The sequence below is a fragment of the Limanda limanda genome, chromosome 6 (assembly GCF_963576545.1).
Source record: "Limanda limanda chromosome 6, fLimLim1.1, whole genome shotgun sequence".
Classification (NCBI taxonomy): Eukaryota; Metazoa; Chordata; class Actinopteri; order Pleuronectiformes; family Pleuronectidae; genus Limanda; species Limanda limanda.
The window spans coordinates 5460875-5488761 of NC_083641.1; the positions used below are offsets into that span (position 1 = coordinate 5460875).

Genomic DNA, 27887 nt, shown 5'->3' on the forward strand with positions numbered 1-27887 from the left:
TGATTGGCTGGTAGAAGTGTTGCTATTGGTCACCTTATGGGTCATTGCAGTGCACACGTGGGGTCACAGCATTCCGCACATGGGGTAAGCCCCTCCTACACAATATTTATAATAAAAATGTATATATTAATATTTATTATTATTTATAAGTAAGCCTTTACCAAAAGCACTGCAGTTAATTAAAACTAAACATTCATGTGAGCCTATAGGTGAACATATTGTACAGGGAACAAATGTGAACAAGGTATATGTGGAGTGAAAGCTTTATTTACATACAGCAAAAATATTGTACAAAAACTCAGATGAAGCTTGAAATGTCTGTCTGCAGCCTCTGGATCATGACTTCTTTGTGGGACTCTGTCTGAATCTTCTCCAGTGTGTAGACGTCTTTGGTGTGTAGCTGTGAGATCAGTGTAGCTTCCAGTCTTATATGAAGTGTGGCACACAGGTCGGTGCGCTCCTGGCTGTGGAAGGATGGATCCATGTCATTTGTCCCGCTTCAATCAGCTGTAAACACATTCAGTAAAATTAGCACAGTTCAATGACAACATACACCTTTACATGTAACTGGAAAATTATTTAATGAATATAACCTTACCCTCTTTCTTCTCCGACAACTCCTCAATGCTGATGTAAGGTCTGGTCGGATCATACTGGCTCATAGTGTGTCTTTGTACGTCATGGACAGGCAGCTGGAAAACAACACCAGTAACATGAGTTTATTATTAATAAACGGAAATAGCCGCGCTGCATCACCGTTGGAAGATCCACAGCAAAAAAACACCAAAACAATTCATAAACAGTTACTTACATTCAATGGCTTAATTTTCTGCACTTTAAATCCGGACTTTCAGCGTCTCAGCCTAACGCCTCTTTGTTTGTGTGTGTGTGTGTGTGTGTGTGTGTGGGGGGGGGGGGGGGGGGGGCTGAGGCTGTGAAAATACACAGAAAAGTCACGTTGATGAAAAAACTTAACGAGAACAAACTGTTACATCTAAGTAATTCATACATATTTACACATGCACTAGATCTGCTCCAGCACTCGATGCTGTATTCGTATTTTAGCAACTTTCTCGCTATCCCAAAGAGTGGCGGACATGCTTTCAGATGTAGGGTTAGCTTAGTGGTTAGCATGGCGTCTCTAGCTTAGCTCTTACCGTAACTCAGGGACTGTGCGCCCGTCTTCTCCGCCTCGACTCGTCCACACCGGCCCCGCGGCTCTGCCTCCACACGCACTCATCTTCTCCTCCAGGGTAAAGCGTTGTGTCGACTTCAGCAAGTTATTTACCCCGAAAACAGAGTAACTCATACGGGACAAGCTAAACACGACCCGCTTCCTGTCTGCGGGACACTCGACGCTGCTGCACTGTGTTTACGAGGCTGTGATTGGACGAGTCCATTAGCTGATGACGCAGGCGGGTGACGTAGGATGAGTATGTGACTGAGGCCAGGTTTATTTTTTGTGGTGTTTAGTACATTTACACACATGATTCACGCTGTTCTGTGTTAGTAACCTTATAGTTGAATGCACTTATTGTAAGTCGCTTTGGATAAAAGTGTTGACTGTTTTAATGGAATACTGAGAAAGTTTAATAACAACAATTAGACCATTTAAGTTCAAATTATGAAGGAATTTAAGCTCTATATTGTGTCTTCTTTATATTTAAAATAATAATCAAACTGAGTGGAGATGTATGTTGTAGCCAAACAGCCGGCTGCTGTGTTTTGTCACTGTGCAGTCCATGGGGGATTAAATATTACACTGAAAAAATAAATCATTAAATCAATGAATGTTTCATAGCAATTTTGAAAGTAGTGGTGAAAAGGTACCATTAATAATTCATGGAACAGCTTAGTTTGCCATTGACATGTGAATTTGATGCCAGTATTTTGGGAGGACAGATATTTTTATGGAAAGCCAGTACAAGTTTGGAGCTTACAGGACACAGATGATCATACCCAGCATCATTTATTTGCTGGTAGAGGTGTGGTTAACACTTCCTCTGTGCATTTAACCAGCACAATTGAAAAAGTGACTGTAATCATGCCACTCTGTACAGTTGTTGAGATTTAGGATTGTTTTGGATGACAATAAAAATTTGAAATAAAGTGCATTGTTTCATTTCTTTTGACTGCATTGACCTTTGTTCGTGGTATACAATATAATTCATTATAGCACACTTACTTACTTAAGAACAATTTAAAATTTCAGGTTTAATATTTATTTTAAGCCTGGTTTACTCAGCCAGATAGTTTGTTGGTGCCTCTTACACATTGGTGTTATCTGCTCTCAGGGAAACTGATTTGCATTTGTGAAGCTCAGAGCATTGTCATTTGCATGTGAAAGCGTCCTCTTGGCGTTAGAGCAGGGGGGGCAAATCTCAACAGCTCACAGGCTTGACAACTGCAGGAACCCTGAGCGTTTCCTTTGCTGCCTGCAGATACGTGTGAAAGTCGTTAACCGAAGGATGTGCCAACACTTCTCTGCGACACAGATTGACACAAACGCTTCTTTTCATGCAGTGCTGTTCTCTTGTCCTGTGCTAAAGCTCTGGAGCTACTTCAGAATTACTCCTTGTCATCAGTGAGTCCTCCTCAAACAATATACTGTCACTTTTTACTGTTTGTACACTGGACCTTTTTGTGCAGAGCTTTTTTCAGTCTATGGTGCAGAGTGAAGTAAGAACACTTTGTGTTCATCCTAGCTGGCATATCTGCAGTGAAGATTTTATGTTTCTCATGAAGTGAAACTTATTTTGCTTTGCTCCTATTCACATGTGCGGTTTATATATAACTTATTGATTTACTTAACTGCATGTCAGCAATTTCAGATGTCTGTTCAACAACTGACACAATCTTCAGACTCAAGTTCACAACTTTTCAAATTAAAAGTTCTGTAATTTAGATCGATATAAAACAAACAACAACAAAATAAACATTTAGCATCACCCCCCCCCCCCGCCCGCCCCTCCCAACACCCCTGAATCTCTGTCAGTCCAATGTGTCAGTGATTTTGACCCAGTTGCTGGCTGCTGTTGCAATTTATCATTGTCATGTTCTGTCATTTTGGTTTTATTGATTTCAGTCTCTTTGTGTTTTCTGTTTTATTTTGTAGTCTCTGTTCCTTGTGTGTTGTTTCTGTCTTCACTTCCTGTCAGTGATTGTCTTCCTCAGTCCTCATGTGTAACACCTGTGTTTAATTGCCCCTGCCTTCCCTCTGTGTATTTAAGCCTCTGTGTTTCCCTTTGTCCTCTGTCGGATCGTTTGTTCTTCTACCTGCTGTCTTCCATGGTGCTGTCCTGATCTCCTGAGCTTCTTCTCCTTTGAATCCCTGCGTAAGCTTCGTTGTGTTTTGTTTTTTCCCCTTTAGTGTTCACGTTCGTTTTGTTAAAAGAACTTCTTTAATTAAATTACCTTTTTATTGTAAAATATCTGCTTCTGGGTTCATCTCCTTCATCTAAACCTTAACAATCCTAGGATGGAGAAGACATTCAACTCAGTTGTGTGTCGAAATGTACAAAACTCGACAATGTACTACCTCAGGCAATTTATAATAGATAGGCAAAGTCTGTAGATGTACAGATGTACAGTTTGTGATGGACATAGAAACGTTTGTGTAATCATTGGTTGAGCTGTGTGTTACTATTTAATTAACTACCTGCCTGCAACTGCATTATTTAAGATGGGTAGACTGCACACATGGATAAAAGTGTCAAATACAATAACCTGTCTCATAGACAGTAATTAGAAGTATAGAAAACGTCAGGGAAGGTAATAAGAATTTGGTTGAATTAAACTGTTGTATACTGAACAGTGTTGCACTTGCAATCACAACAAATGTTAGGCACATTCTTTGGGCAATGAGATTACATGCAAAATATAATAGATGTATATTTTGCATTAGGTAATAAACAAAAGGGGAGTCAGACACACAAGCAAAAAAGTGTACAAAAATAAGTGAATAAGTGCAAAGATAGAAACACAAAACAAACAGAGCGAAAATAACAAGGTCTAAGTCCAAACACACAATGAGTAAAAAAAAAACATAACAAAACACGGCCTCCCGACAGAGAATCGTGACATTAAGCTGCTCATGTTTGTTCTGAATAAAAATAGAGAAGAGCAGTGAGAGACACACACAGAGGAGTCAGTCCTACAGCTCAGGAGCTGCTCTACAGACAAGACTGACAGTGACGACACATGACCTTTTAATTTACCCACCCCTGGACAATCATTAAATGTTCAAGTCAAGAGATGAAGTCTGGATAAAAAAAAAGGTTTTTAGTACATTTAACTGTGAAATGTCTCATTTTTCAGCATACAGCCATTCTCTTATTATTCCACTATATATTTATTTTATGCGTGTGTGTGAGCGAGAGAGGAGAGATCAAGGCAATCTTTGATGAGTCTGTCTCCATGCCACAGAGTAGAACATCTCTGAGCAAAGCAAGATTAAAAAGCTCCTGGTTCTCTGGGGCTGAAAACCAACACACACGTACAAAGAGAAAAAAAAACCCTGACTCTAGCTTCTGTTCAAACAGACAACTAGTCCAGAGAAGATCTGACATTTGACACAAAACTTTTTCTCAGTTATTAAATGTTTCTGTCCATGATCTCTACAGAATCACTGACACGCATCCTGTCTGATATGAGTGTGGATCTGTCAGGATAGAGTCACTGAGGCCTCAACAAAAAGGGGAAACTCTGACCTCTGACCTTCTCTCTGTTGTTCTTGTGTTGTTTGATGAACATCTTCACAGACAGAATCTCACAGACGTCTCTCTCTCGCTCTGCAGCAGCATCAGCAGGCAGAAAAGCAGAGAGCTCAGCTGCTCTCCAGAGGATTCTCCTTTAGAGTCTCTGCAGACTTTTCAGCTTGTTTGTTGCCCGTCTCCTCATTGTGTCAGCCACATTTCTAATACAAACATACACTCTGTTTGTCACTGCTATCTCTGTAAACCTGAGCCTCCATCTAGGCAGCGACAGCAAAAGTGGTGTTAAAGAGAGATGGCGGCACTGAGACAAATAACTGGAACAACCACACCCACCACTGTCAAGCTTTGTGAGATTATGCAGTTTCCTCTGGTCACAGTGTTTCATAGAGAGCATATGCTGTTATTAATGTGGTGAATAGAGGGTGCATGTGTCATTTAAGCCGACTATCTTGTCTCAGGCAGAAAAAACCCCCACCATTCTATTGTAAAAAAATCGGAGTTTTCCTCCAGCAAGTGAAATGTGAAGTATAAACTCTATCAAAGTCAGATAGTCCATCAGCACAGTCACAAGCTGTGTCTCAATTCAGGCGCCGCGTCTTTCAGAGGATACATTCCAAGAAGAACCTCAACGGCGCGACATGACTGTCCCATTTCAAAGGCTCCGACAATTGCGGCTGACAAATACGTCTTCCATATCGTGAAATGAAGGCTCCAACAGGTTGATCCTTCCTGGCCCAGCCAATCCTAGGATGGATTGTGCTTCAGTGATGAATGGAAGAGGTAACGCGAGTGACGAGAGGATCACGCTCAACTCAACTAAAGAGCTAACAGACATGCTAACAATTTTAAAATAAGGGGCAGTAAAACTTTCTTATGTTGATGTGCAACTGTTGATTGGCGACGGTAATAGGGTGGGACCAACTAGTGAAGACAACCGTCATCATCACCATGGTAACAAGACACTGGTGGTGACTTTATCAATAACCCGACATTTTTTTCTTGATTGACTGTCAACTTAACGGGCTGTAACCTGTTTCCATATAAACTCAACAGATTATTGATAGTCAAAATACAACAATAACAATTATTAGTAGAGAAAAAAGTATGTTTTTATAGAAATGTTCGATCTGTAGGCAATGGTTAAATTATTATATTAAATCTATGACAGCTCTGAACACCCTCTATAAATCTCATCAACAAAGGGAGACTGGTCTGATTTAAAACTCTATTAATCTGCAGACGCAGATATCAGGACGGATACAATGACATGACTAAAAGAGACGTGAAGTTTCACGGTGGTTTGAAGGACACAAGATGGAGGTCAGTTTGTGTGTGGTTGCTCTGTCTGGGGAGTCTGATGGAGAAGAGACCGAGAAGACAAGTGACAGGATACGAGAGAGCAGCTCCAGCCCTCTGGCTGTGACAGAGGACAGACTGGAAGGGGGGGCATCTGTCCAGCTTTAGATCAGCTTAAGGACAACATGGAGACATATGAGAGGACAGGACCAAGGACTGGACACTGAGGGGACACACAGCATCCCTCTGCCTCACAGAGAGAACAAACACTTCACATCATATGAGGATGTGTCCTTCATTTCAACTGAGCACGGCAGGGCTCTGGCCTACATACATTACATTTACATAAAACTGCTTTGTAAAAGGACGTTAATGTGATTTCAAACTTCAGATTTTCAGTGTTGGAACAGAGAATCAAGGCTCCTGAGTCCAACAACTAATGAAATCAACAGTCACATCTGTGTCCTATCGAAATTATGTTTCTATCAAACTCAACTGAAATAGTAAATGTGTTTTTTAGGAAGAAAACTCACAAGCTCTAATTTTGATTCAAAACTCATAGAAAATTATGCATGCAGGGGGCATACAGAGACACACACACATAGTTATGACTAGGGATGGGTATCGTTTGGTTTTTATCCGATACCGGTTCCTAACCGATACTTTTAAAACGATACCGGTGCCTAAACGGTGCCTGAACCGATACTTTTTTCAAAAAAGTGCACAAAACGATGCTTGACTAAGAAAGGCTTTTTTTATTGCCAAATATATTAACTGTTTAAAGTAGATTATAAATATAAATAAATACAAAACCCTTTTTAACTCAAAACTATGAATAACATACGAACTGTTAACAAAAGTTTACACTATACTTAAATAAATAAAAATAAATACAAAACACACACACTCTGACTCGTGACTCTGCCTTCCGTGCCTGAGCCAAATGAAGACTGAGGGTCGCTTTTCCATCACTCAGAGACCCCCGTGTCTCCGCGGCTGGGGCTGTCGCAGGCAGGCTTCGGCCCCCCGCCTTCGTCCCCCCAAAATGCGGTCGCTTTTATGAAACATTTCTCGGCGTGGTCTTCGTTCCTCCCGGTCCCGGAGCCCGGTCCCGGAGCCCGGTCCCCGGTCCCGGAGCCCGGTCGCGGCGCACCGCCACGGAGGAAATGCGCGGGGGAGAGGTCTCACGAGGAGATCCCCCCCCCCACACACCTGCACGGGAGCCCTGACGCACGCGGGGTGCGGGCAGCGCGGGGACAAGAGTCTGTCCACCGGCAGCCGCGGGGCCCGGCGGGAGCCGCCGCTTCCCGTGAAGGAAGGAGCGGAAGTGTGAGGAGGCGGGACGAGCGGAGACCTCAGTCTTCCATTGGCTCAGGCACCGAAATGAGGCACCGAAATCTCCGTTGCGTTTCGGTCCGGGTAGGTACCGGTTGTATTGGAACCGGTTCCAATATGGAACCGGTTCTCGGTACCCAACCCTAGTTATGACAAGAGCTAGGTGAGGACCCAAATGCAGATGAGGACACTTGAGGAAAGATTCAAAACACATTCTTAAATAAGACTTAAATGGTTCAGTACACTGTAAGGTAAAGGTATCCAAAAAAACACGTAAGACAAAAAGGCGAGGTCAAAAAAACATGAAACTGACACGATGAAGTGGGGACAAGGGTTTAAATACGAATTAATGAGACACAGGAGGAAAGAACCAAGGTGGGGCATGTGATCAGTGAAGAAGTGACAGCATACGAAGACAGAAGGTAAAGTAAACTGAAATGAAACACAAGGATAAGTAACTATATAAAATAGGAAAATAACTGGATTTGCAAGAACAGAAGAAAACTACACTAACAGAGCAAAGAACAGGACACAAAAGCCAATAGAATAATATGAAGGGCGCTCTGAGTGTGGAAACCTATGCCAGTACTAATGACTTCCTCACTCACTTGTAAAGCAATGTGTCAGGCTCATGCAAATGTCTATTACTATTTTTACCATCCATTCAGACAGTCACAACTGTTATCAAGTGGCATCTCATTCAGTTTTCTCTCTCACACGAGAACTTTTCTTTACTCTATGTGCCTGTCGCTCAGAATATTTGTGCACATGCGCCTACACAAACCCCTACTAACAGACAAATAAACGAACATACAGTACCTCCTTGGCAAAAAAGTAAAAAATGTAAGGTACAGTAAAAGTCCATGAACACAAAGTGGTGAACACACAGCGTGACGTGATCATCTGTGAGCCATCCTGAACAACGGAGGAGAGAAGCAGAGATTTCACTGAGAATCATCTCCAGTGGAAACAAATGACTTAGTTCATTAGTGGGGAACGACTCCGTATCGCTCTTTTTCTCAGATTCTCTCTGTGGGTTTGTCTCTTTTAAAACGTCGGCACTTTTATCATTGATCCGGACTGATGCAGCACGTTGAGTCGGCCTTGTAACCTACTGGGCCCTGATCACAGTCACAGCAGCAGATCTGTCACTGACAGCAACCAGAGCTAGAAGCTGCACATGTTTACCATTTACAGTAGAAAACAGATTAGGGAAGATGTCACTTCTGTGCACGGACACATTCAAACATGCTGCAGGATAAACAGAGATGCTGAATGTCATGATGCCGACACACACAGACAAGATGACAGAGCGGAGCGGCCTCTTTTATTGGCTGGATTCCTTCATGTGATACTGTCTGTGGCTCTGAACAAACACATGCTGTTGTCTCCTAATTCAATCCTGCTACGGAAACAAGTGTCAGAGCCCCTTGGACCCAACAGGCCTCATGAACAAAATTCACAAGAGTGAAATACTGAAGCAGATGGGTCTCTGTTGATTCTAGACGGTATATCAAACACATATAATTATCACGCTCCTTTCTGTCTTCCTTTACTCTCACTGCTGCTTCTCCTTCACTGCTCATCATCGTGGGGCTCGGAGCCCAGCTCATATGTGGAGACTCCGTCTGCAGTGGACACACAGGAGGCCGACGGACTCGTCTCTCTGTTTGCTTCTGCTTCTCCTGGGGACAAAGATTCACTGTATATGTAAACAGGTGGGACAGGCAGAAGAGGGACTTCAGGGGCCTCAACCAAAAGGGACCTTGGGGGTCCTGCATCAAAACAAATCAACTCTTCAAGCAAAACTTTAACATTACAAATATTTTGGTAGGAAGTTAGAGGCATGGGGCCTCATTAGGGGGTTTGTGACCGTGGTGTTGCAGGCTCCAAAGAGAATATCATGCTGCTTAAAACATTCACGTGACACTTTTGACTCGATGGTCACGATAAAGTCATTTAGTTAATCTCACATGGAACAAGCCAGGATTTATCGAGCATATTCAATATATCGCCAACCCTTACGTTGAACAAAATTTGAAAAAGACCGTTTAAAGAAAACCAATGTTCCTATGGAGACTTATTCTGCTGTGAGACGTGACTTGGGTGGATGAAGGATGGAGTAGCTCCAGCTCTTTTAGACTGAGAAGACAGGATCAGTTTCTAGATCAGTTGCAAGAAATGGTGTGACATTGAAGATGCTGCTTTCCTGCAAGGAACCAATGATTTCACAATGAAGCCAGCTTCAACACACCAAACTGCTAAGTCTATTTACAAATCAGATTTTACTTAAATAGAGAGTTTAGCGACAATGATAAATGACAGTGATAATGCTTGTTCAGTTGCAGGACATGCGTACTCTCTACTTGTGAATCTGGAAAAATGTATTCTGCACCAACAATCATTCTTTTCTACAGGATATTTTTTCAAATCATATTATTCAAATGTCTTTAGAACTATTCATTGCTGAGTCGTGAGGGAGGCATGTGGAGTTCAGCTGCGGCAATCCATGGTTCTGCCCCACCACCACCACCTATTGATTTATTCTTTCTAGAGCAGGGAGATAGAACCAGTGCTTGTTCCTGAAATAAGTCAGTGTGAGCGCATGAAGGCAGAACAGTAGCCAGAAGGAAACCAATGTTCACACTATTATACTAAAGTCCAACAGTTAGAGCATACACTCAAAATAATTCATTGGATGAACGCAATTTTATCTTGCCACTTATATTCCATCTAAACAAATCAATTTATATCAGTCTATCTCGATTGGTTTACTTGAACACCACATAGATTTGTGGGTGGAATGTAATTTGAATATGTTCATTCAACTAATGTGCTTTTAATTGAATTAAAATGTTTGAAGCTACTTAGTCTAGTCTAATTCATTTAGGTTTAGTGTACATTGGTCAAACACTTTAGTGCAACACAATTCAGTATTGTTGAATGAACTAATGTAGGTTTTGTCTTCTATACTCATGTCAATCTTGTTGGTTTAATTAGTGTTGTAGCAGCCGATTGTCAAACAGATAAAAGTATCAAATCAAACTTCAAATTATACTAATCAAAGGGCCACTGTTGCACCATGGGTTGTGGTGTACGCGGATGGGAAAAACTTAATGTCCAAACAGATGTCCAGTTTCAACAAAAAGCGTGGTTTATTTAACCACACAGCGAGCAAACAAAGAACAAAGAAAATTCCTGTGCCTCTCCCGCTCCGGTAAAAAACCATTTGCCCACCCAGGTGCATGCTGGTCCCTTACCGACAGCCTACCTATATAACTTCAGGTGCCCCCCTACCGTGCCCAAATGAAACAAAACACAAATAATAAACAAGAAACACCTAAAGTAAACAAATAATAAACTAGAATACTAATAGAAATCTAATCATAATGAAATCAAGCAAATTGAGTGAGAATAACCAAAAACTAAATACTCACTAAACAAAATAATAAACTAAACAGCACTAAGTACTACAACTAAATAAATAGCTCCAACAAGTGTTGTTTTCATTGCTAGTGTAAGCATTAATTTTAATTAAATTACCAAATATTCACTAACACACATAAAGGACAACATGCAAAGCCATTGGACATTTTATTAAACATTTAACTTTTACAACTGTCAAGATCGTGTTCGTCTCAGTTTTCCCCCTTTAACCATCTCATGCTAAACTTCCCTTTGGTTATCATATTACAACTGACCCACAGGCCTCAAATAACCTGCATTCCACCTTAGAAAGCAAAAAACAACAGTCCTAACTGCAACAAGAGGATTAGAATCTTTTCCAACCTTTGTAACAAAAGTATGTACAATATTTTGCCAAAAAAATGGTTGACTCATTAACAAAACAGCCGTATAACATATTTCAGGATTCGTGCATGACCTCTGTCATTACAAGTTTTAAAACTCTGAGTGCAACAATTCAACTTTTTTAACACATGCAAAAATGCAATAAATTTCACATTGGAACCACCAAAATATTCTTGGCCCATAATAAAAACATTTACAAAATAATCCAGCAAGATGTGTGCATGACTACAACCATATGCATTTTGACACCGTTTGTGTTTGCTCCACCCACACACAAACGTAGGAGACTTATCAGTCTCAGTCCAAAACTAAATTAATAAATCTTTTAGAAAATTTTTTACTTCCAATTTTTTAATTGCAGAACGAAAAACAAAGAAAGAAATCAGATATATGTACACATACCAGGCTTCTATCAGTCTTCAGTCAATCAATCAGGACACCAATGTCCTCTGGCTCATGTTCAGGCTCCGCACCCAACTTCTGTATGATGTACACTCCCATCAGAGTTTGCCCGATGCAAGTGTTGGCCTCAGTGTCTATGTTCTGTGAAGTGAAATAGGACAATAAATATATTTGATCTGAACCTAGACAAAGTTAATTATGCTGATCATAAAATGTTCTATTGTAAAACAAACATTTACAGTTTTATGAGGATGAGGTACAGAAGTAATACAGATGCATACATTACAAAAATGGTACACAGTGAAATCTAAGGTTGGACACTCCAGTGAGCACTAAAAGCATTCATTTGAGAACTAGGGAAAGAGTAAGACAGAGACCAACAATCACTATAAAGAGCTACAGACTTCAGCTGCTATGAGAGAATATGGATCAACTACATCAAGAACACTGCATAAAATGCATTAAAATGGTTAGTAATATTGTTTTAGGTCCTTTTAAACGTAATTGAGTAAATATGTGCTCTCTCAGATTGGTCTCTGGCTACTTTTTAACACCTGCTGTATGAAACTCACCATATATTCCTTCACAAGTTTCTCATGGTCTTCATTCAGGTAGGTGCACAAGGACTTCAGGATGCAGGCTCGTCTTGTATGTAATGAATCATCCTGAGGAAAAAAATGGAAACAATTCTGACAATATTCTGAATTTTAGGCAGAAGTTTAAAAAAAACCAATTCTGCAGGCTTAATAGCAACCTGCACATTTTGAGCATGGTATTTGTGTGGTTGACAATACTTTGGTCTCAGGAGCCCCAAAGGCACATACAGTATATACAAAATCTCAACCAAAACAGACACGAAATGAGGCAGGCACACACACAAACACACGCACATGGTGTTTTTTCCAAAAAGTTAATTATGTGATTTTACCAATTTTTTCACAATCTTTGGCTGAAGCTGATGTAATCAGTGAAAATAACATGATTAAGTGTTTTGATAAAGTAAAAAGATGCGCACTCTTGGCACTTTTGCCTAACATATATATAGAGAACTATGCTCATGCAATTTTCATGACAGGGGCATAAAAAGTATTTTATAAGCATAGGTCTATCCATTTTTAATACAAACCTTGGAGATGGCCACCATGAGGTGTCGAATTTTTCTTCCAGCTGCCCCACCTTTGCATTTAAAGATCTCCATCATGCGTAAAGAGTGCCGGTCAAGCTCAGCAAATAATGTAGATAGCAGAGGTACAGTTGATATGCGCATGAACTCTTGAGTGATCTGAAAAACATCAACAATGCACTTGTCACTCACCTAATTCAAAAATTACAACAATATACAACATAGGAAGAATGAACAATTAATTACTAGCTGTTTGATCACAATATTATATCAATGTCAGTGAGGAGAAAAACAACTGTTCAATACTATTATATTTTATTTGTCATTATCTTTCTGTACTCCGTGTGTGCGCGCAGTCTGGGGGCATATGTAAAAACCACACGACATGTACCTCGTTCTGAGTGAACAGAGCTGGCCATCTGCTTTTGAAGCGGGCAACCAAGGGCTGTCCTTGAAGAACTTCTTGCCTTCTATATGAGAGTCTTCTCCATTTTTTCTGTCACTGACTCAGATTCAACTTCACCATATGATACATCAGCAGAACACCCAGCTCTCACATTATCAGAGGTATCTGACACTTGCAATAGGTGCACAAATGCAACTACAATGGGTTTTAAATCTTTTAGTGTGTGTGGATGATGCTTTCTCTTTTTGTGTGTATAAAATGTGCTGTAAATATTTGTCTTGAAAAGGCAACCAAGAAACACACAACTAACAGTCTCGTTACTTCGAAGATGTGTTCCAATATGAACAAAAAAATCTCTCTCTATGGAGAGGTCACTACATTCACATAACTCGCATTCAAAAATTACAGAACTGGAAGCTGTCCGTCTAAACTGAGATGAATGTGCTTTATAGACATGGGTGTTGAGTCCACTCCACGTCTTGAATGTGCATGGACAATTCACATATATGCACAGATAATCTTGGCCTCTTCCATAATGATGATGTAGTTTATGTTTCAGTAATTTGTACCTACTACACTCCCTAGCAACACAATGTTTGCACTGCCACATAGGTCACTGTAAGAAAATAAAAAAAAAAAATGAATTAGCAACTGATAAAAATAAATATACCATATTTCTCAAATACAAAAGATCCAAATACAGGCTGGGGGGACAAACAGGGTGGACAATGCTGCATGCCAAATAGTTAACAGATAAACAATAATGTGACAAAAATATTAACTTACCATGTATTGTTGAGGAGGTTCATACACATCTCAAGGCATGGGGACACTGCTTTATGTTGTGATGTACGTACTTCTGGTAAAAAGAGAAATTGTTTAAAAAAGTTAAAACATTAGTAATATTTCTATCGTGAATGGGCTAAGTCTTACAATAGCTATAATTACACACACTGAAATGTGACAAATGTTACTTAAGGTTTTTCATACTAGGTGCCATTGTTTATTTTGTAGTGTCACAAGTCAGTCTATTTTTTATCAATTGAAGTTTATTTTATTTGCGGGTTATATTCATACATTACTCTTATTTGCTGTTTAATCGTGACGGCTTTTACAGTAACTTACAGTAACATATAAATAGTGAAGTTGTCATCAACTCTCCAGCGCTGTCTTCTCTCCTCCGCGTGTGTGTGTGTGTGGGGGGGGGCTGAGCCCCAACCGCGATGACACGGAGTGAAGAGGAGAAGAGACAAGAAACTAAAGCGACCACACGGGACAGCAGAACACACGTCGATCCTATATATGCTATTGCCCTAATGTACGTGAACTTAGTTCATTCAGCTCCGTGTGGGAGCTTCTCCTGCGTCTCGCTGTCTCTGATGGTCGCGCTGCTCTGCTCCCGGCTCCGTGTCCCTGTGAGGCGGGGGCTGCGCCCCCCCCCTCCCGTATAGACACGCCGTCCCCGTCCTCCCCTCACATTACACGGGTCCGGCGATAAGTGTTGCGCTATAACTTCAGCTTCTCTGGACACTGACTAATGACTGAAAGTAACTTCACCACTCCAAACCTGCTCCAAACACAACCGTTTACCGTGACTCCATCCTGGCACCCCCCGGACTCGCTTGTGTCGAACACAGACACACACTTAAATAAAACCTAGCTATAGCAAAGTTAAGCTAGCGCTTACGGTGAGGAACACGAGGGACTAACTGAGATATGTCTCACACATGTCGATTAACTACGATGTATTACTCACCCTGTGTAACTAAATAGATTAATATATCTGAATAACTCACCTTAATATCAAGGATGCCAAATGAGCAGGTGAGAGTTGCAGGTGCTGGTCAGTTGGTTAACATCCATGTAACGTTCCACTTCCGCCTATTCAAATTTTTTGGTTGGCGCACCGCATGCGCGTAGCTGAACTAATTTCGGATTCATTGTTTCGAAGAACCTCATTCTCATTAGGTTGACATGAATGAATTCTATTCATCAAAAATTTGTTTGAGTCTTGTACATCAGATCTGTTATGTAGGACAAGGTGTTCATATCCCTTTCTGCATACTCGAGACTCCGTGGGCTGGTCGAATGATTGATGGCATCCTATGGGTTGTCAAGTGGGCGCCCTCCTTCTTCGATGTTTCGTTGATTGAGCCACGACACCTCCAGAGGGTTCAGCAGTGAGATCCGGCGTCCCGGGCTCACTCCCTAGATGCCATCACTCATCCGACAGCCCAGGCGGAGTCCTTCCTCTTTATCCACAGCCACTGACTTCCCTTTTCAGCAGCCCTGGAAAGGTCTTTGACTGCCTGCCTGTGGGCCTTCCCCCGCACTCCCATCTCTCGAAGAAGCCTGGATGTTGAGGTGGCTACAAATCCTCTGCAGCCTACTTCAACTGGGCAGACCTAAGCTTTCCAGCCTCGTTGTTGTGCGTCTGCTGCAAGGTCCGCATACCTTAGCTTCTTGCGCTCGTAGGCCTCCTCCTCGCACTCTCCCAGGGCACCGTGAGCTCGACGATATAGACCTGCTTGAGTGAGGCCGACCAAAGCACAAGGTCTGGTCGCAGATTTGAAGTTGCTATTTCTGCTGGAAATCGGAGCTTCTGGCCTAGGTCTGCCAGCATCTTCCAGTTCCGTGCCCCACCTAGCTGTCCAGTTTCTGGTCTTGTGGTGGTGAGAGTGGCTTGGCCCCCGCCCTCCCGGACAAATGTTGTTGCCGGCCTACGAGATGGTGGAGGAAGGGCATTGACACTCATCCGTCGACTCTCCAGCACTGCCGCAAGACACTGTAGCACCTGGTTGTGCCGACAGGTGTACCGGCCTTGAGTGAGGCCGGTCTTGCAGCCCACCAGGATGTGCTTTAGTGTAGCTGGAGTCGGGCGGAGGGAGCATGTCGGGTCTTCTCCGTACCACTGGTTAAGATTCTTGGGAGACGGCAGTACATCATAAGCGGCCCTGATGGTGAAGCTAGCCTTAAATGCCTCCATCTCCCACAGCTCCTGCCAGGAGATCTTCCTCTTCTCCACTCCCTCCCAAGTCATCCACTGCCCCTGCCTTGCCTGTGAAACAGCTTTTGCGCACCTTGCTGCCTCCTCTTGCTGACGTACCTCCTGGACCACCAGCTTGCGTCTCTGGAACGGAGTAGCCTTGTTCCAGGCCGGTGTACTGGCTCCGGCTCAAAGACCACTCCTCCCGTGCTGCACTCGGCCCACGATGTCCCTATGCTTGAGTGCTGCCTTTGCCTGCTTGGTTGCTTCCAGTGGGGTCCACTTCCTCCCAGTAGCCAGGATGGGTGCAGCTTGGGCTACAAATGGATCACTCGAATCCAATAGCATCATCTCCAGTCTAACTTTGGCGCATTTATACTCCTCTGCTAGACTGGAAATGGGCAGTTCCACTACTCCTTTGCCATACAGCCCTATACTGCTGAGGCACCTGGGAAGCCCAAGCCACTTCCTTGCATATGAGCTGACCAGCCTCTCCAGCTTTTCCACCTTTGAGATCGGGACTTCATACATGGTAAGTGGCCATAAGAGGCGTGGAAGGAGCCCAAACTGCATACACCAGAGCTTCAACTTGCCAGGTAGTGCGGTTCTGTTGATGTTCTCCAGGCCGCTGGCTACATCCTTCCTGAGCTGATCTACTTGCTCTTGTACATCAAACAAGAACAAATCATTTAATTAACATAAAACCGATTAATTCATTTAATGTAAACATAATTGTAGTTAACTAATCAAACACATGCCCTAGTTGATTTTTCTGAGTGTATGATGGAGCGTTCATTCTAATAATAATAATAATAATTCATTTTATTTGTAAGGCACTCTTCATCCGAGGATCTCAGAGTGCCACAAGTACATAGTTAAAAACAAAGTCCTAAAAAAACTCAACTCAAAGTAAAAACGCCTTCTTGAATAAAAAGGTTTTTAGGCCAGTCTTAAAAGAGTCCAGGGTCTGTGTTGCCCTCAGGTGGTCAGGGAGACCATTCCATAAGCGGGGCGCTGCTGAGCAAAAGGCCCGGTCGCCCATGGTGCGGAGCTTGGTGTTGGGAACCCGAAGGAGCGAGCTACTTGTAGATCTGAGGGTGCGGGTGGAGGTTTGGGGAGTGATGAGTTCTTGTAGGTAGGGAGGTGCATGTCCATTTATGCAGATATAGGTGAGGAGTAGGACTTTGTATTCAATCCGGGTTGAGACAAGGAGCCAGTGGAGTGAGTGGAGAATTGGTGTTATGTGCTCATATTTACGGACTCTCATCAGGATCCTGGCAGCGCTGTTTTGAATGAATTGCAGTTTTTGGATGTTCTTGCCAGTGATCCCAGTGAAAAGGGAACTGCAGTAGTCCAGTCTAGAGGAGATGAATGCGTGGACGAGCTTCTCTGCATCTGACAGGGTTAAAGTGGGGCGGAGTTTGGAGATGTTTTTGAGATGGTAGAAGGAGGTTTTGCACAGGTTTTTTATATGGTCATTAAAGGTCAGGTGAGAATCAAACCTAACTCCCAGATTAGTGACTGTGGAGGAGAGGGGTATGACCTGACCGTCGAAGGTGAGTTGAGTTATGGCGGATGACTGAACCTGGTGTGGAGTTCCAACAAGGAGGGCTTCAGTTTTGCTACTGTTTAACTTGAGAAAGTTGCTGCTCATCCATGTCTTAATCTCCCCAAGACAGGCGGTGAGACATGAAATGGCTGCAGAGGGGTTTGGGGCAGTTTTGATGTAAAGCTGTGTGTTGTCAGCATAACAGTGGAAGGACATCCTATGTTTGCTGATGACACGACCGAGGGGGAGCATGTAAATAATGAAGAGGATGGGGCCGAGGACCGACCCTTGCGGAACACCACAGGAGACAGGGAGCAGTCTGGACTTGCATCTTCCCAGTGAGACATATTCAGTTCTGCCAGAGAGGTAGGACTGAAACCACTTGAGTGCAGAGTCTGATAGTCCAACAGCTTTGTAGAGGCGCTCTAGGAGGAGAGTGTGATCCACTGTGTCAAATGCAGCTGTCAGGTCAAGGAGGATGAGGAGTGAGGGTGATCCTGCATCGGCTGTCATCAGCAGGTCATTTGTAACCTTGAGCAAAGCCGTTTCAGTGCTGTGGGCTGAACGAAATCCTGACTGAAACTTTTCAAACAAGCTGTTATGTTTGAGGTGGTCCTGAAGTTGAGAAGCGACTACCTTCTCGAACACCTTGGACAGGAAGGCAAGGTTGGAGATAGGCCTGTAATTGGCTAGAACCTCCGGGTCCAGGGTGGGTTTCTTGAGAAGGGGACGGATGACAGCAACCTTGAGAGTAGGTGGGACACAGCCAGACTGAAGGGAAAGGTTAACAACCTTGGTGATGAAAGGACTGAGAGTGGGGATATGTGCCTTGAGCAGAGCAGTGGGAATCGGGTCCAGAGTACAGGTACAGGATTTCATTTTTTGAGGATTGCCTCAACATGGCTCTCCTGAACCTCAGCGAGATGTAGAGGAGACAGCATACTCGTAGTTAAGGAGTTGGTGTCAGAGGGAAGCAGAGATGGAGAGCTGGACATTAGAGAGCGAATGGTGTTGACCTTTGATCTAAAAAAGTCAATGAAGCTGTTGCATTGCTCCTCTGTAGCCTCAGTTGAAGAGGGTGGTTGTGGTTTCAGGAGATGGCTTATGGTGGAAAAAAGCTGTTTGGAGTTGCCAGGGTTTTTATTGATTAACCCGGAATAGAACTGTGAGCGAGCATCTTTAAGGGAGTTGGAGTAGGCCCTTTGATGCTCACGATAGGCCAGTTTATGGACAGTGAGCCCAGAGTGTCTGCAGCGTCGTTCCAGGGCACGTCCAGCTGTTTTTATTTTCCTTAACTCATGTGTGAACCAGGGAGCGGAGCGTGAGAAATTGACCTCACGTGACTTGACAGGGACATGGAGATCAAAAACACTTCTCAGGGATGTATTGTAGAGTTCCACTAATTCATCCATTGATGCAGAGGCTGGGCAGGTGATGAGCTGGAGATCCGTGGTCATAGTGGCCGAGTCAATGCTTTTCCAGTTCCGGAAAGACATTTGACGCCTAGGTCTATTAGTAGGCAGCATAAAAGTTAAGGCCATTGAGACCACTTTGTGGTCAGACACACCAAGATCATAGACCTGTAGGTTACTGATGGAAGCAGAGTCAGTGATAACCAGATCCAGAGTGTGCCCCTTGGTGTGAGTAGGAACCTCAACATGCTGCTGCAGCCCAAGACACTCAAGCACACTCAGGAAATCTGCTGCAAACTGACAGGAGGGGTTGTCGACATGGATATTTAAATCACCAACAATGACAATGTTAGTTGACAAAGTGCAGAGAGAGGTAAGGAGATCACTTATCTCAGGTAGAAAAGATGGGTTTGGTTTTGGAGGACGGTATATGAGAAGCACTGTCATGGAATATGGAGATTTGCATTTGAAAGCCAGGCATTCCATAGAGGAAAGATCAGGCATTGGCAGAGGAGACAGTTTTAGCTCAGCCCGGTGCATGACGGCTAGTCCACCACCACGACCCGAGCTGCGGGCCTTCTCCATGTATTTATAGCCAGGGGGGCATGCTTCATTAAGCACGGAGTAGTCCCCTGGTCTATGCCAGGTTTCAGTTAGGCACATGAAGTCAAGCCCTTTGTCCAGAATATGGTGGTATATGAGGAGGGATTTGTTTGTGAGGGATTGTGTGTTTAGCAGCTCCATGGTGGTAGGAGATAGAGCTCGGGAGATCCCTGAAAGCTCCGTAGCACACTGCGATCCACTCCGTGTCTTATGTTGTACCTGTTGTTGGGTAGTCTCGCGATGTTTCCAACGATGACTCCGAGGTTTGCATTGCTTCCTGTTTCCACGCTGAAGCCGCGGCGCGAGCCTCTATGAATGTAGGAAGGTCTGGTTTTCAAAATCCCACAGTCTTGACAGAGGGCTTTAAACACTCTATCGGACGGAGCCATGAAGCTGCACCAGCGCCGTAGCTGCGGGGCGGTGTATGAGATCATCGCCGGCACCGAGGTAAAAAACAGAACACAAAAACAAGCCGCGCCGTCCGGCCGCGACCACAGGCTGGCGAGCCCCAGCTCCACAGTCACCACAGAGCAGGTAGGCTCTATGTATCCAAGAACCGCCGAACAAAATAGCTCCAAAAAGTCACTTCAATCACAAAAGCGGTAAAAGTGTCAGGAGGAGCGGCAGCCAGCGTTCCCTCTCCTTTCTCTTTCTGTCAGGCTGATATCATCTAATAAAAGAGAGGAGGTAGATCACTGTCGTTTTTGTTCTGTTCAGAAAACCCCTGCAGTCTGGATTTAAAAATGCATTTTGAATCGGTTGAAAAACAAACAATAACTGTGTTCAGTCCTGACTTATGGATATAACAAGTCATGAGTCAAACTTATTTCGATGTAGACGTCTAATGTGAAGAAAATATCTCATAACTCACATGCAGTAAGAGCATATGTGTCTTCACAGGGAACTAAAGCTCCAACATTTCTGGATCCTGAAGCTATGATTCCAACAGCTTCCTGCAGAAAGGGAAGTTAACAGGGTTCAAGTGTTTGTGTGACGGAGCGGCTCCGTCACTGACCGCCAGCGGTCTTCACACGCGCACATACAGCCACACGCGCCTACAAACATTTCAACTATTACTGTTAAAGGTCCTAGTGATCACAATCTAACCATCATCTCCTCTGTTTAGCGCTGGGCCGACCGAGGGTGCACACTCGTTCAGCTCGGCATCTGGTACACATACACATACACATACACACACACACACACACACACACACACACACACTTACCGGCACTTAAGGAAGCAGCGCATTCAGCTCGCTGGCAGCGTAAAGCTGGATGGAACAACACGGACACAACTTCCTGTCCGGTTAAATAGCTTCCGGTTGTTTTTGGGTTTGGGATAATTAACAAGAGTTGTTCTGTTTGTGGTTGATACCGTTTTGTATATGAAAGTTATTTGATTTGTGTAAAGATGATTTATTTGTTGAAATGTAAATAGGTCATTGAAAATTCTTATGTTTGGTTCAAACACTGTATTTACAGATAAATGTGTTTGAATTGATAATCAAGCCCGATGGGAGGGGCTAAAGGTTTAAAAGGGAGCTTCAAGTCTTTGAGGCTGAGTCTCTGAACCCAGTTACAGCAGAAGGTAACGTGAGGGCTCATGAGAGCAGAAGACAGAAGATTTGCCTGTCGATTTGATTTAAAGTATTTTTTTTTGAGTAAATGTTTGTTAATGTCAACGAGAGACTTTTGGAGCAGCTGTAATAAATTTGAAACCAAAATTTTCGACTACGCCTGTGTTTACACACTTTTTGAGCAGTTTTCAAGAGGGACCCCGCGACAGTTTGGTTCTTTTGTATTGACCTAATCATGATAACTGCCAAGTCTGGGCTTGTTCTCCCCATCTCACGGATTGCACTGCACTGCCGTCGACGTGCAGTTACTGTGAGATCTTTCTTCTTTGACGAAGCCAACTGGACTAAAACTAACAACTATTTTTATTTTCTTTCTTCTATCAGTTCATTGTTTTCTTCTATTTGTCTACCAGAGGAAATTGAGCAGTGCAGTTTCTATGATCCAGCACAGACTGATTCACTTTCAGTGAAGAGAGCTGCACTGACTGTGACACATCACAAACACGGTCATTGTTCTGTGAAAAGAAAAGCAGCACGGGCTTGTGTCATTGGTAAAGCTGGAGTCAGTGAATCAGTCAGTTTGTCAGTGTTTCCTCCTGAAAGGCTCAACGAGAGAAAGATGGAAGTGACGGAGAGGATTACACTGGTTTACAGAAAAAAACACTGGATGATGTCAGGATTAAGAGAAATGTTGCTCTGTAGAGATGGATCTGTTTCTCTGTTCATGTCTTGCACACGGACCGAACAAAGATGCAGAACTGTGCAGATGATTTGAGTAATTTTATTTTGACATGTACACCTAGTTAAATATGCACACGTCTGCTGTCAGTCAAAAGTCACAGTGAGACTTTAGGATCAATCAGAGGATGAAAACCCGACGAAAGGTGTCTTTGCTTCCTAGAATACATTGAGGACAAAGTCAGCTTCAGGGTTGGTTTTCAATTTAAAATATATGTCAAAATTTTCAACACACAACTGAGTTATCTGTAAGGTCACTACAGTGCTGAATAAAACATGTGACGCACTCTCTCTCTTTCCCCGTCTCACCAGTCTCTCTCTTCTGGGACTGAATCACATCCACTGCGTCAGGTTGTCTTGTTAAAGTGTCACATTTTGGCCATTTAAAGGGTTCATACATTTAACTTAAAGGGATAGTTTACCAGGGAAAAAAAATTGATATAGGGCTGGGGGAAGTGTTTGAGTCCACAAAACACTGCTGGAGTTTCAGGGGTAAACAGTGAAGCAGCCGAATCCAATTCAACTGAAGTTATTAGACATAAAACCAACAGAGGTAGCAGGCTGGCCGTCAGAGCGTTAAGTGGGTGCCGTGGTTATTTACAAAACTGCTTCTTACAGCTATAGGTACTGATGGGACATATCTTTGGAGAGCTAAGATTTTTGTGATTCGATCGATGCAAACCATTTCAAGATCCGATCACCACATGCGTTCACTCATTATCTACTCACCACTCTGCCGATGTATCACAAATGTGATACAGTAGGCTGGTCTCCGAAAACCGAACCCAAATAAGACAGTCTGGTCTCCAGAGAATTTCCATGCATCACCAGCTCGTACCGCCCATTTTGCTGTTTTAATGCCCATTGATTTGTTCCCATTTGTACCATCAGCGGATCGGCTGAGTTCATGCGTTCTACTTGAGCATTTGACATCTCATTGCTCTGATAGGTCAGCTGGTCTACTTTTTTATTACAGGCAAGAAAATTTGAACATACTTCAGCAATGTCAATTTTCAGCCTTAGGCTTCATGCTGACCTGTGAACAGCGCTGTAGCTATGGTAACAGTGGTCATACCATATCAATTCTAGGCTGAGTCTGTTATTGAAAATCGTAAAGAACCAATCTATTTGATTTGTTGCTTGTATTTGATAATAATTGTTTGATATCTCTCTAGGCTAACATGTTGCTTAATGACAAAGATGCTTTTCTGAAAAAAAAACATCAAAAAACATTTCTGCTACTCAAGAACAAGGAGAGTTTTCTCAGGGTGTGAAGAACTCCCTTTGCTCCAGATTCTTCCTGCGTTATCAGTCCTTTTACATGCACATAGAAAGCTATATATGTCACACTGAAGGAAAGTAAAATACTTTAAAAGCATATTATGTTCACTTTAACGCTCCATCACCGCCTGCTCCAGTCTTGTATTTTACCTGTGGGACAGACAGTGGCTCTCTGCTCCCTCACTATTCTCATCCTGGCCTCTCCTGCTGTGGCAGGCTTCTCCTTGTTCTTTGTCAGAGCCAGAGGTGGTTACAACCAGTCAGCTACTTCCATGGGAATCTCTTCACCAACCAGTTGAGTAACCTCTGGCAGTGTAGCAGAGTGTGTAGCATGTAGGTGTGTAACCTTGGCAGTGGACTGTGTTGTGTTGCTCTCTCTTGGCCTCCTACCTGCTGTGTCTCTCTTAACCTCTTTGTGGGTCACATCCACTCCTGGAGCGTCTCCTGACTCTGCCAGCACGACACATGACATTAAAACAACAGAGCCTGAGGTCACACAACCTGTGGAGACTCAACCGTGAGTCAGTGGCTAGAGACCTGTTACTAATGCTTCATCAGAATTCACTGTCCAATGAAAAGAAGGGTAATGTTTCATTGCAGTGAAAAAGAAAAGTGGATATAGGACATTTACATAAAGAAATAGCTGTTAATAAACACTTCATCAGTTGTTGCTAAGACAATAACTATAGATTTTCCACCAGTTCATCAATCCACAAATGAAGAGCCACAGCTCTAATCAGACAACTTGACTCATTTCCTGAGGGAATCAATGGCTACACTTCATCAGCTCGCTGCAAGTTAATGGTTTTATTGGAGCTTATGGTCAGACCAGTGTTCTGCCGTAGATTAGCTTCAAACTGTAAAGATAAGAGTGTGTGTTCTACCCCCTGACTTTATCTCTGTTAGGATGCTCTGTTTGATGGACACCTTAACAGTGATAATGTAACAAGAGAGAAATGTGTTTTCAATTCACACTGATAGCTGCTAAAATACTGAACTGAAGCCACAGCCAGAAGAGAAAAACTATCACATAAAACAAAACAAGAAGTCACACTGTAAACAAACCAAATAGTGTTTCAGTTCTGCATTGAGACCACCTCTTTTGGAGGAATCAGATTTTGGTCCATTGGTCCAGACCTGGTCTGAGGCACCTTTCTCATCTGTTATTTTGGTTTTGGGTAAACTGAAAAGTCCAAATGTCACTCTTTGCAACGTGTCTGTTTTCTGTAAAGATTTTAACAGTTGTATTTCATTGCCTCTGTCCAGTCCTCCTGCCGTTCCCCTGTGATCCTCAGTCCTTCTCCTTGTCTCCATGTCCACTGGTATTCATATACCAATAATCAAACCACAGAAGTTTTCAAATCGTGGTGAAAGTGTGGCTGAACCATAAAGCTCTGTTAAATCAAACATTTCAAGAGAGACACAGCCCATCAGGTTTGCTTATCTCCTGCTGTTGAAATTAAACGTGCACATTATCAGCATGGATACTGCATGATAAATTGATATTTTCCGACGTCTTCTACATCCCAAATATCAGACCTGAGATCACTTCACTTCAATCCAAGATGCCTGCTGATCTCAATCCAATGTACTTCTGTATTGTACATCAGGCAAAATGTGTGTGATATGGTTCTCTGCACAAACACTAAAAGCAACTCAAACCTGTTAGAAAGGGAATCAGTTTGCAAAGGCTTCCCATCAAATAAATATTGCATTGCTGATGGCCTGGCACAAAAGAAAAGGTGGATGTGGATAATATGATGTCAGGTGATATTCAACATTCAGCCTGTCTGACCTGAAAGCTTATTGTATAGCAAACAGTAATGTATTCCTTGGGCATCTTTAGCAGTTGAGATTCCATCTAAAGTATAAGGTAGTTCATTTCATGCATGGATAAACTCATTCTGGAAGAAGTTACATATTGCTGCACTCTGCACCTGTTCTGCTTGCAGTTCACACAACGCCATCACAAACAAGTTAAGTGTCGTAAATGAGTCCAATGGACGTGCAGAGTGACCGATGGATTTGAACACTGACAGACCATTAAATATCAAATGAGGATTATTAATATCTAGGAAGAATCTGGGGTGTTTAAAGTTGTCCCACACATCAAACCCTACCCGAATATCATCACACATCCGACCCATTTATTCAAACAGACGTAGAAAAAAGTACCCAATATTCACCTGACTAACACAAAACATCTCATTTCCATTCTATGACTGTAGGTGTTTGATTGTCTCATGTGTTTCTTTGGTGAATTACCATATAAAAAGCTGCTACTGTTTATCAGCTTTCATTTTAAAAAGGCCTGTGGTCAGAAAAAGAGAAAGAGAAAGAGAGCTCTTATTTAAGGGTGGAAACATCTTTTCTGTATCTGTTGTGTTGCCTCTGTCCTGATCTCTCACTTTCCTCTGGAGACTTTAATGAAACTTAATAATCTGGTGAAGGACTTTCAGGAGTCAACTCAGACAAAAGGAAGATTTGGACTAATAAGGATAAGCAGGAAAAATAACAACTGTGTCCTTGTTGCACCCTGTGATCAACATTTCCTGGTCTTGTAAATGCATCCCTCTCCTCCTCTGAGCCACACATCTGCTTTAAACTTTGTCCTCAGCCACTTTATTGTTTTCATCTACACAAACTGTTCACTGCTTAATTTTCACCGGCTCTCAAATCTATGTCTATTTTTATATACAGTCTATGAGGAAACGTAAATACTTGTGCCAAATTTGAAGAAATTCATGGGATATGATGTTTATGAGAATGAGGCATGGGAGCTAGGATGTTCAGCTAGGTGAGCTAATGTGGTAAACTTTGTATTTACAAATGTCAGGAAAACAGTTCTCTATTTTAGCTATAATATAAATCATTGATTTATATCTGTGGATGTAAAATACAGAATACAATTAAATATTATAGAAACTACAGCAAATAGAATAAGATGTCCGGTGCTTAAAAATACAATAAAATACAAAATAAAAGAAAATCCATTTGTTGTTATTGCAAATTGTGAAAAGAACTCCCTAAAATGTCAGAAATATTTTTTATCGTGTACGTTTTAGATTGGTAATAGTCTCATCCACTTACATGGAGGAGGACTTATGATCTACACTTCAGCGAGTGGTAATTTAGACACTTCGGGTCTCTCTTGATCTGTGAAATGTGACCAGACTCTTCATTAAGTCTCATTATTCTCTCTTCACAGGTTTACTGCCACCGAACATCAGTCTGCAGTGTTGTATTGGTTCTTATCAGCCTCGATCTCTACAGTGGCAGTCACACCACATCTCTCAGATTTGATGCCTCTGGTCCACCGAAACTCAAGATGTGTATTTTATGTGGCTCAGTGCAGAATTTGACCTTCTCTCCAGGCAGAGAGGGGGAAGATTTACCAGGGACATTAAATGTCTTCACTGAGAACATCAACGTGATTTAATTTTTCAAACACCGACAACATTTGCAATATCAAAACAACACTTGTCTGGATTGCGTGTTAACACTATAAACTGTTAGTCAATGTCAGAATATTAATGATATAATAAATGTATGAATAGATAAGCAGAGGCTGGTGCTGGTGTCAGTGAGTATAAAGTGGAGCTCAGTGCAGCTTTCCACAACCCAGTGGAGTGGATGATTGTGACGAGCAGCTCGGACACAGCTCTCACTCAGGCTGATTATAGAGGCATTTCATAGTCCTCTTCATCTTCTTTGCTCCCTGAATATCTCTGAACTGCCCTGCACAAAATTTGATCTACGAAAGATGATTAATAAATAGAGATTGATTAAACTGGTTTATATTTCAAAAGAGAGCGCGGATAAAAGATGTAGAGAGGACTGAGCACTGATGTGGCTCTGGATTACTGGGGAGTGAACGGGCTCTCTGTGGAACCTCTATAATCTTATTAGTGCTCAGTCCACAGGACAGGTCTCATAGAGAAACATCACTGCACACTTTAATCATCCACTTGCACTGGATCTACTCAGGGAGGACTTTAAATAATTTAAATGACAAAAATATCTTAAAACACACAAGTTTCATAATTTATTTACATAATGATAAAAACTTTTTAGGAGGAGAATATCAAATCTCTTAAGTCATTATCATTGTGTCTTTCTTATATATAAATATGCACCATGTCACTTTATTGAACTTTTGTTGATTGGTATATTAATCAGCGTTTCTATTCCAGACTATACCTCATTTACTGACGGCCATTCTTTCTCATCAGATTAGTGCAGCAGTAGCTGAGCCACATGTTCACTTAGTTGTGGAGGCTCAATGGACTGAACTCAGACAACATTGATTTGTAGTCACGTTCATGTTCAGCAGCACATTAGTGTGAGTAGAAACTGAGCTGTTAGAAAATGAAGCTCTTTCTTTAATTAAAATGAGTTGAGAATTTATTCATCAGAAATCAGATAAACGTGTCCTCCAGTTGGAGAATAACTTTGTCCCATTACCATCTTCAGATAAATGCAGGATTTCTTTCCCAGATTTTCTTCACACACTCTGCACCTATTGGACAGACAGACTACATCTCCATTTGGATCATGTCAATAAAAGACTACGTGAGGTTTTCACGGTGACATCCTTTTATAGATTTAGATTTACTGTGAGAGGCAATTGTTATAACTCCATACAAGTGGTA

At 42.4% G+C, this 27887-nt stretch overlaps 1 protein-coding gene, 1 long non-coding RNA gene and 1 pseudogene across 2 annotated transcripts; 1 reads left to right on the forward strand and 2 right to left on the reverse strand.

Moving 5' to 3' along the window:
• Positions 1-258: 258 nt before the first annotated feature.
• On the reverse strand, positions 259-903 carry LOC133003885 (uncharacterized). Its single transcript, XR_009678308.1, has 3 exons — positions 812-903; positions 599-692; positions 259-507 (listed from the first exon to the last, which is right to left on the reverse strand). It is a non-coding gene; the product is annotated as an uncharacterized LOC133003885 (long non-coding RNA).
• Positions 904-15542: 14639 nt separating this feature from the next.
• On the reverse strand, positions 15543-20026 carry LOC133003646 (uncharacterized). Its single transcript, XM_061073434.1, has 6 exons — positions 19857-20026; positions 19476-19671; positions 19190-19331; positions 16993-18515; positions 16299-16580; positions 15543-16217 (listed from the first exon to the last, which is right to left on the reverse strand). Exons 1-6 carry the CDS (start codon positions 20024-20026, stop codon positions 15543-15545), a joined length of 2988 nt encoding a protein of 995 aa, XP_060929417.1.
• The window catches only part of LOC133003647 (uncharacterized), a 37638-nt pseudogene continuing 29775 nt past the window's right edge, over positions 20025-27887 (forward strand).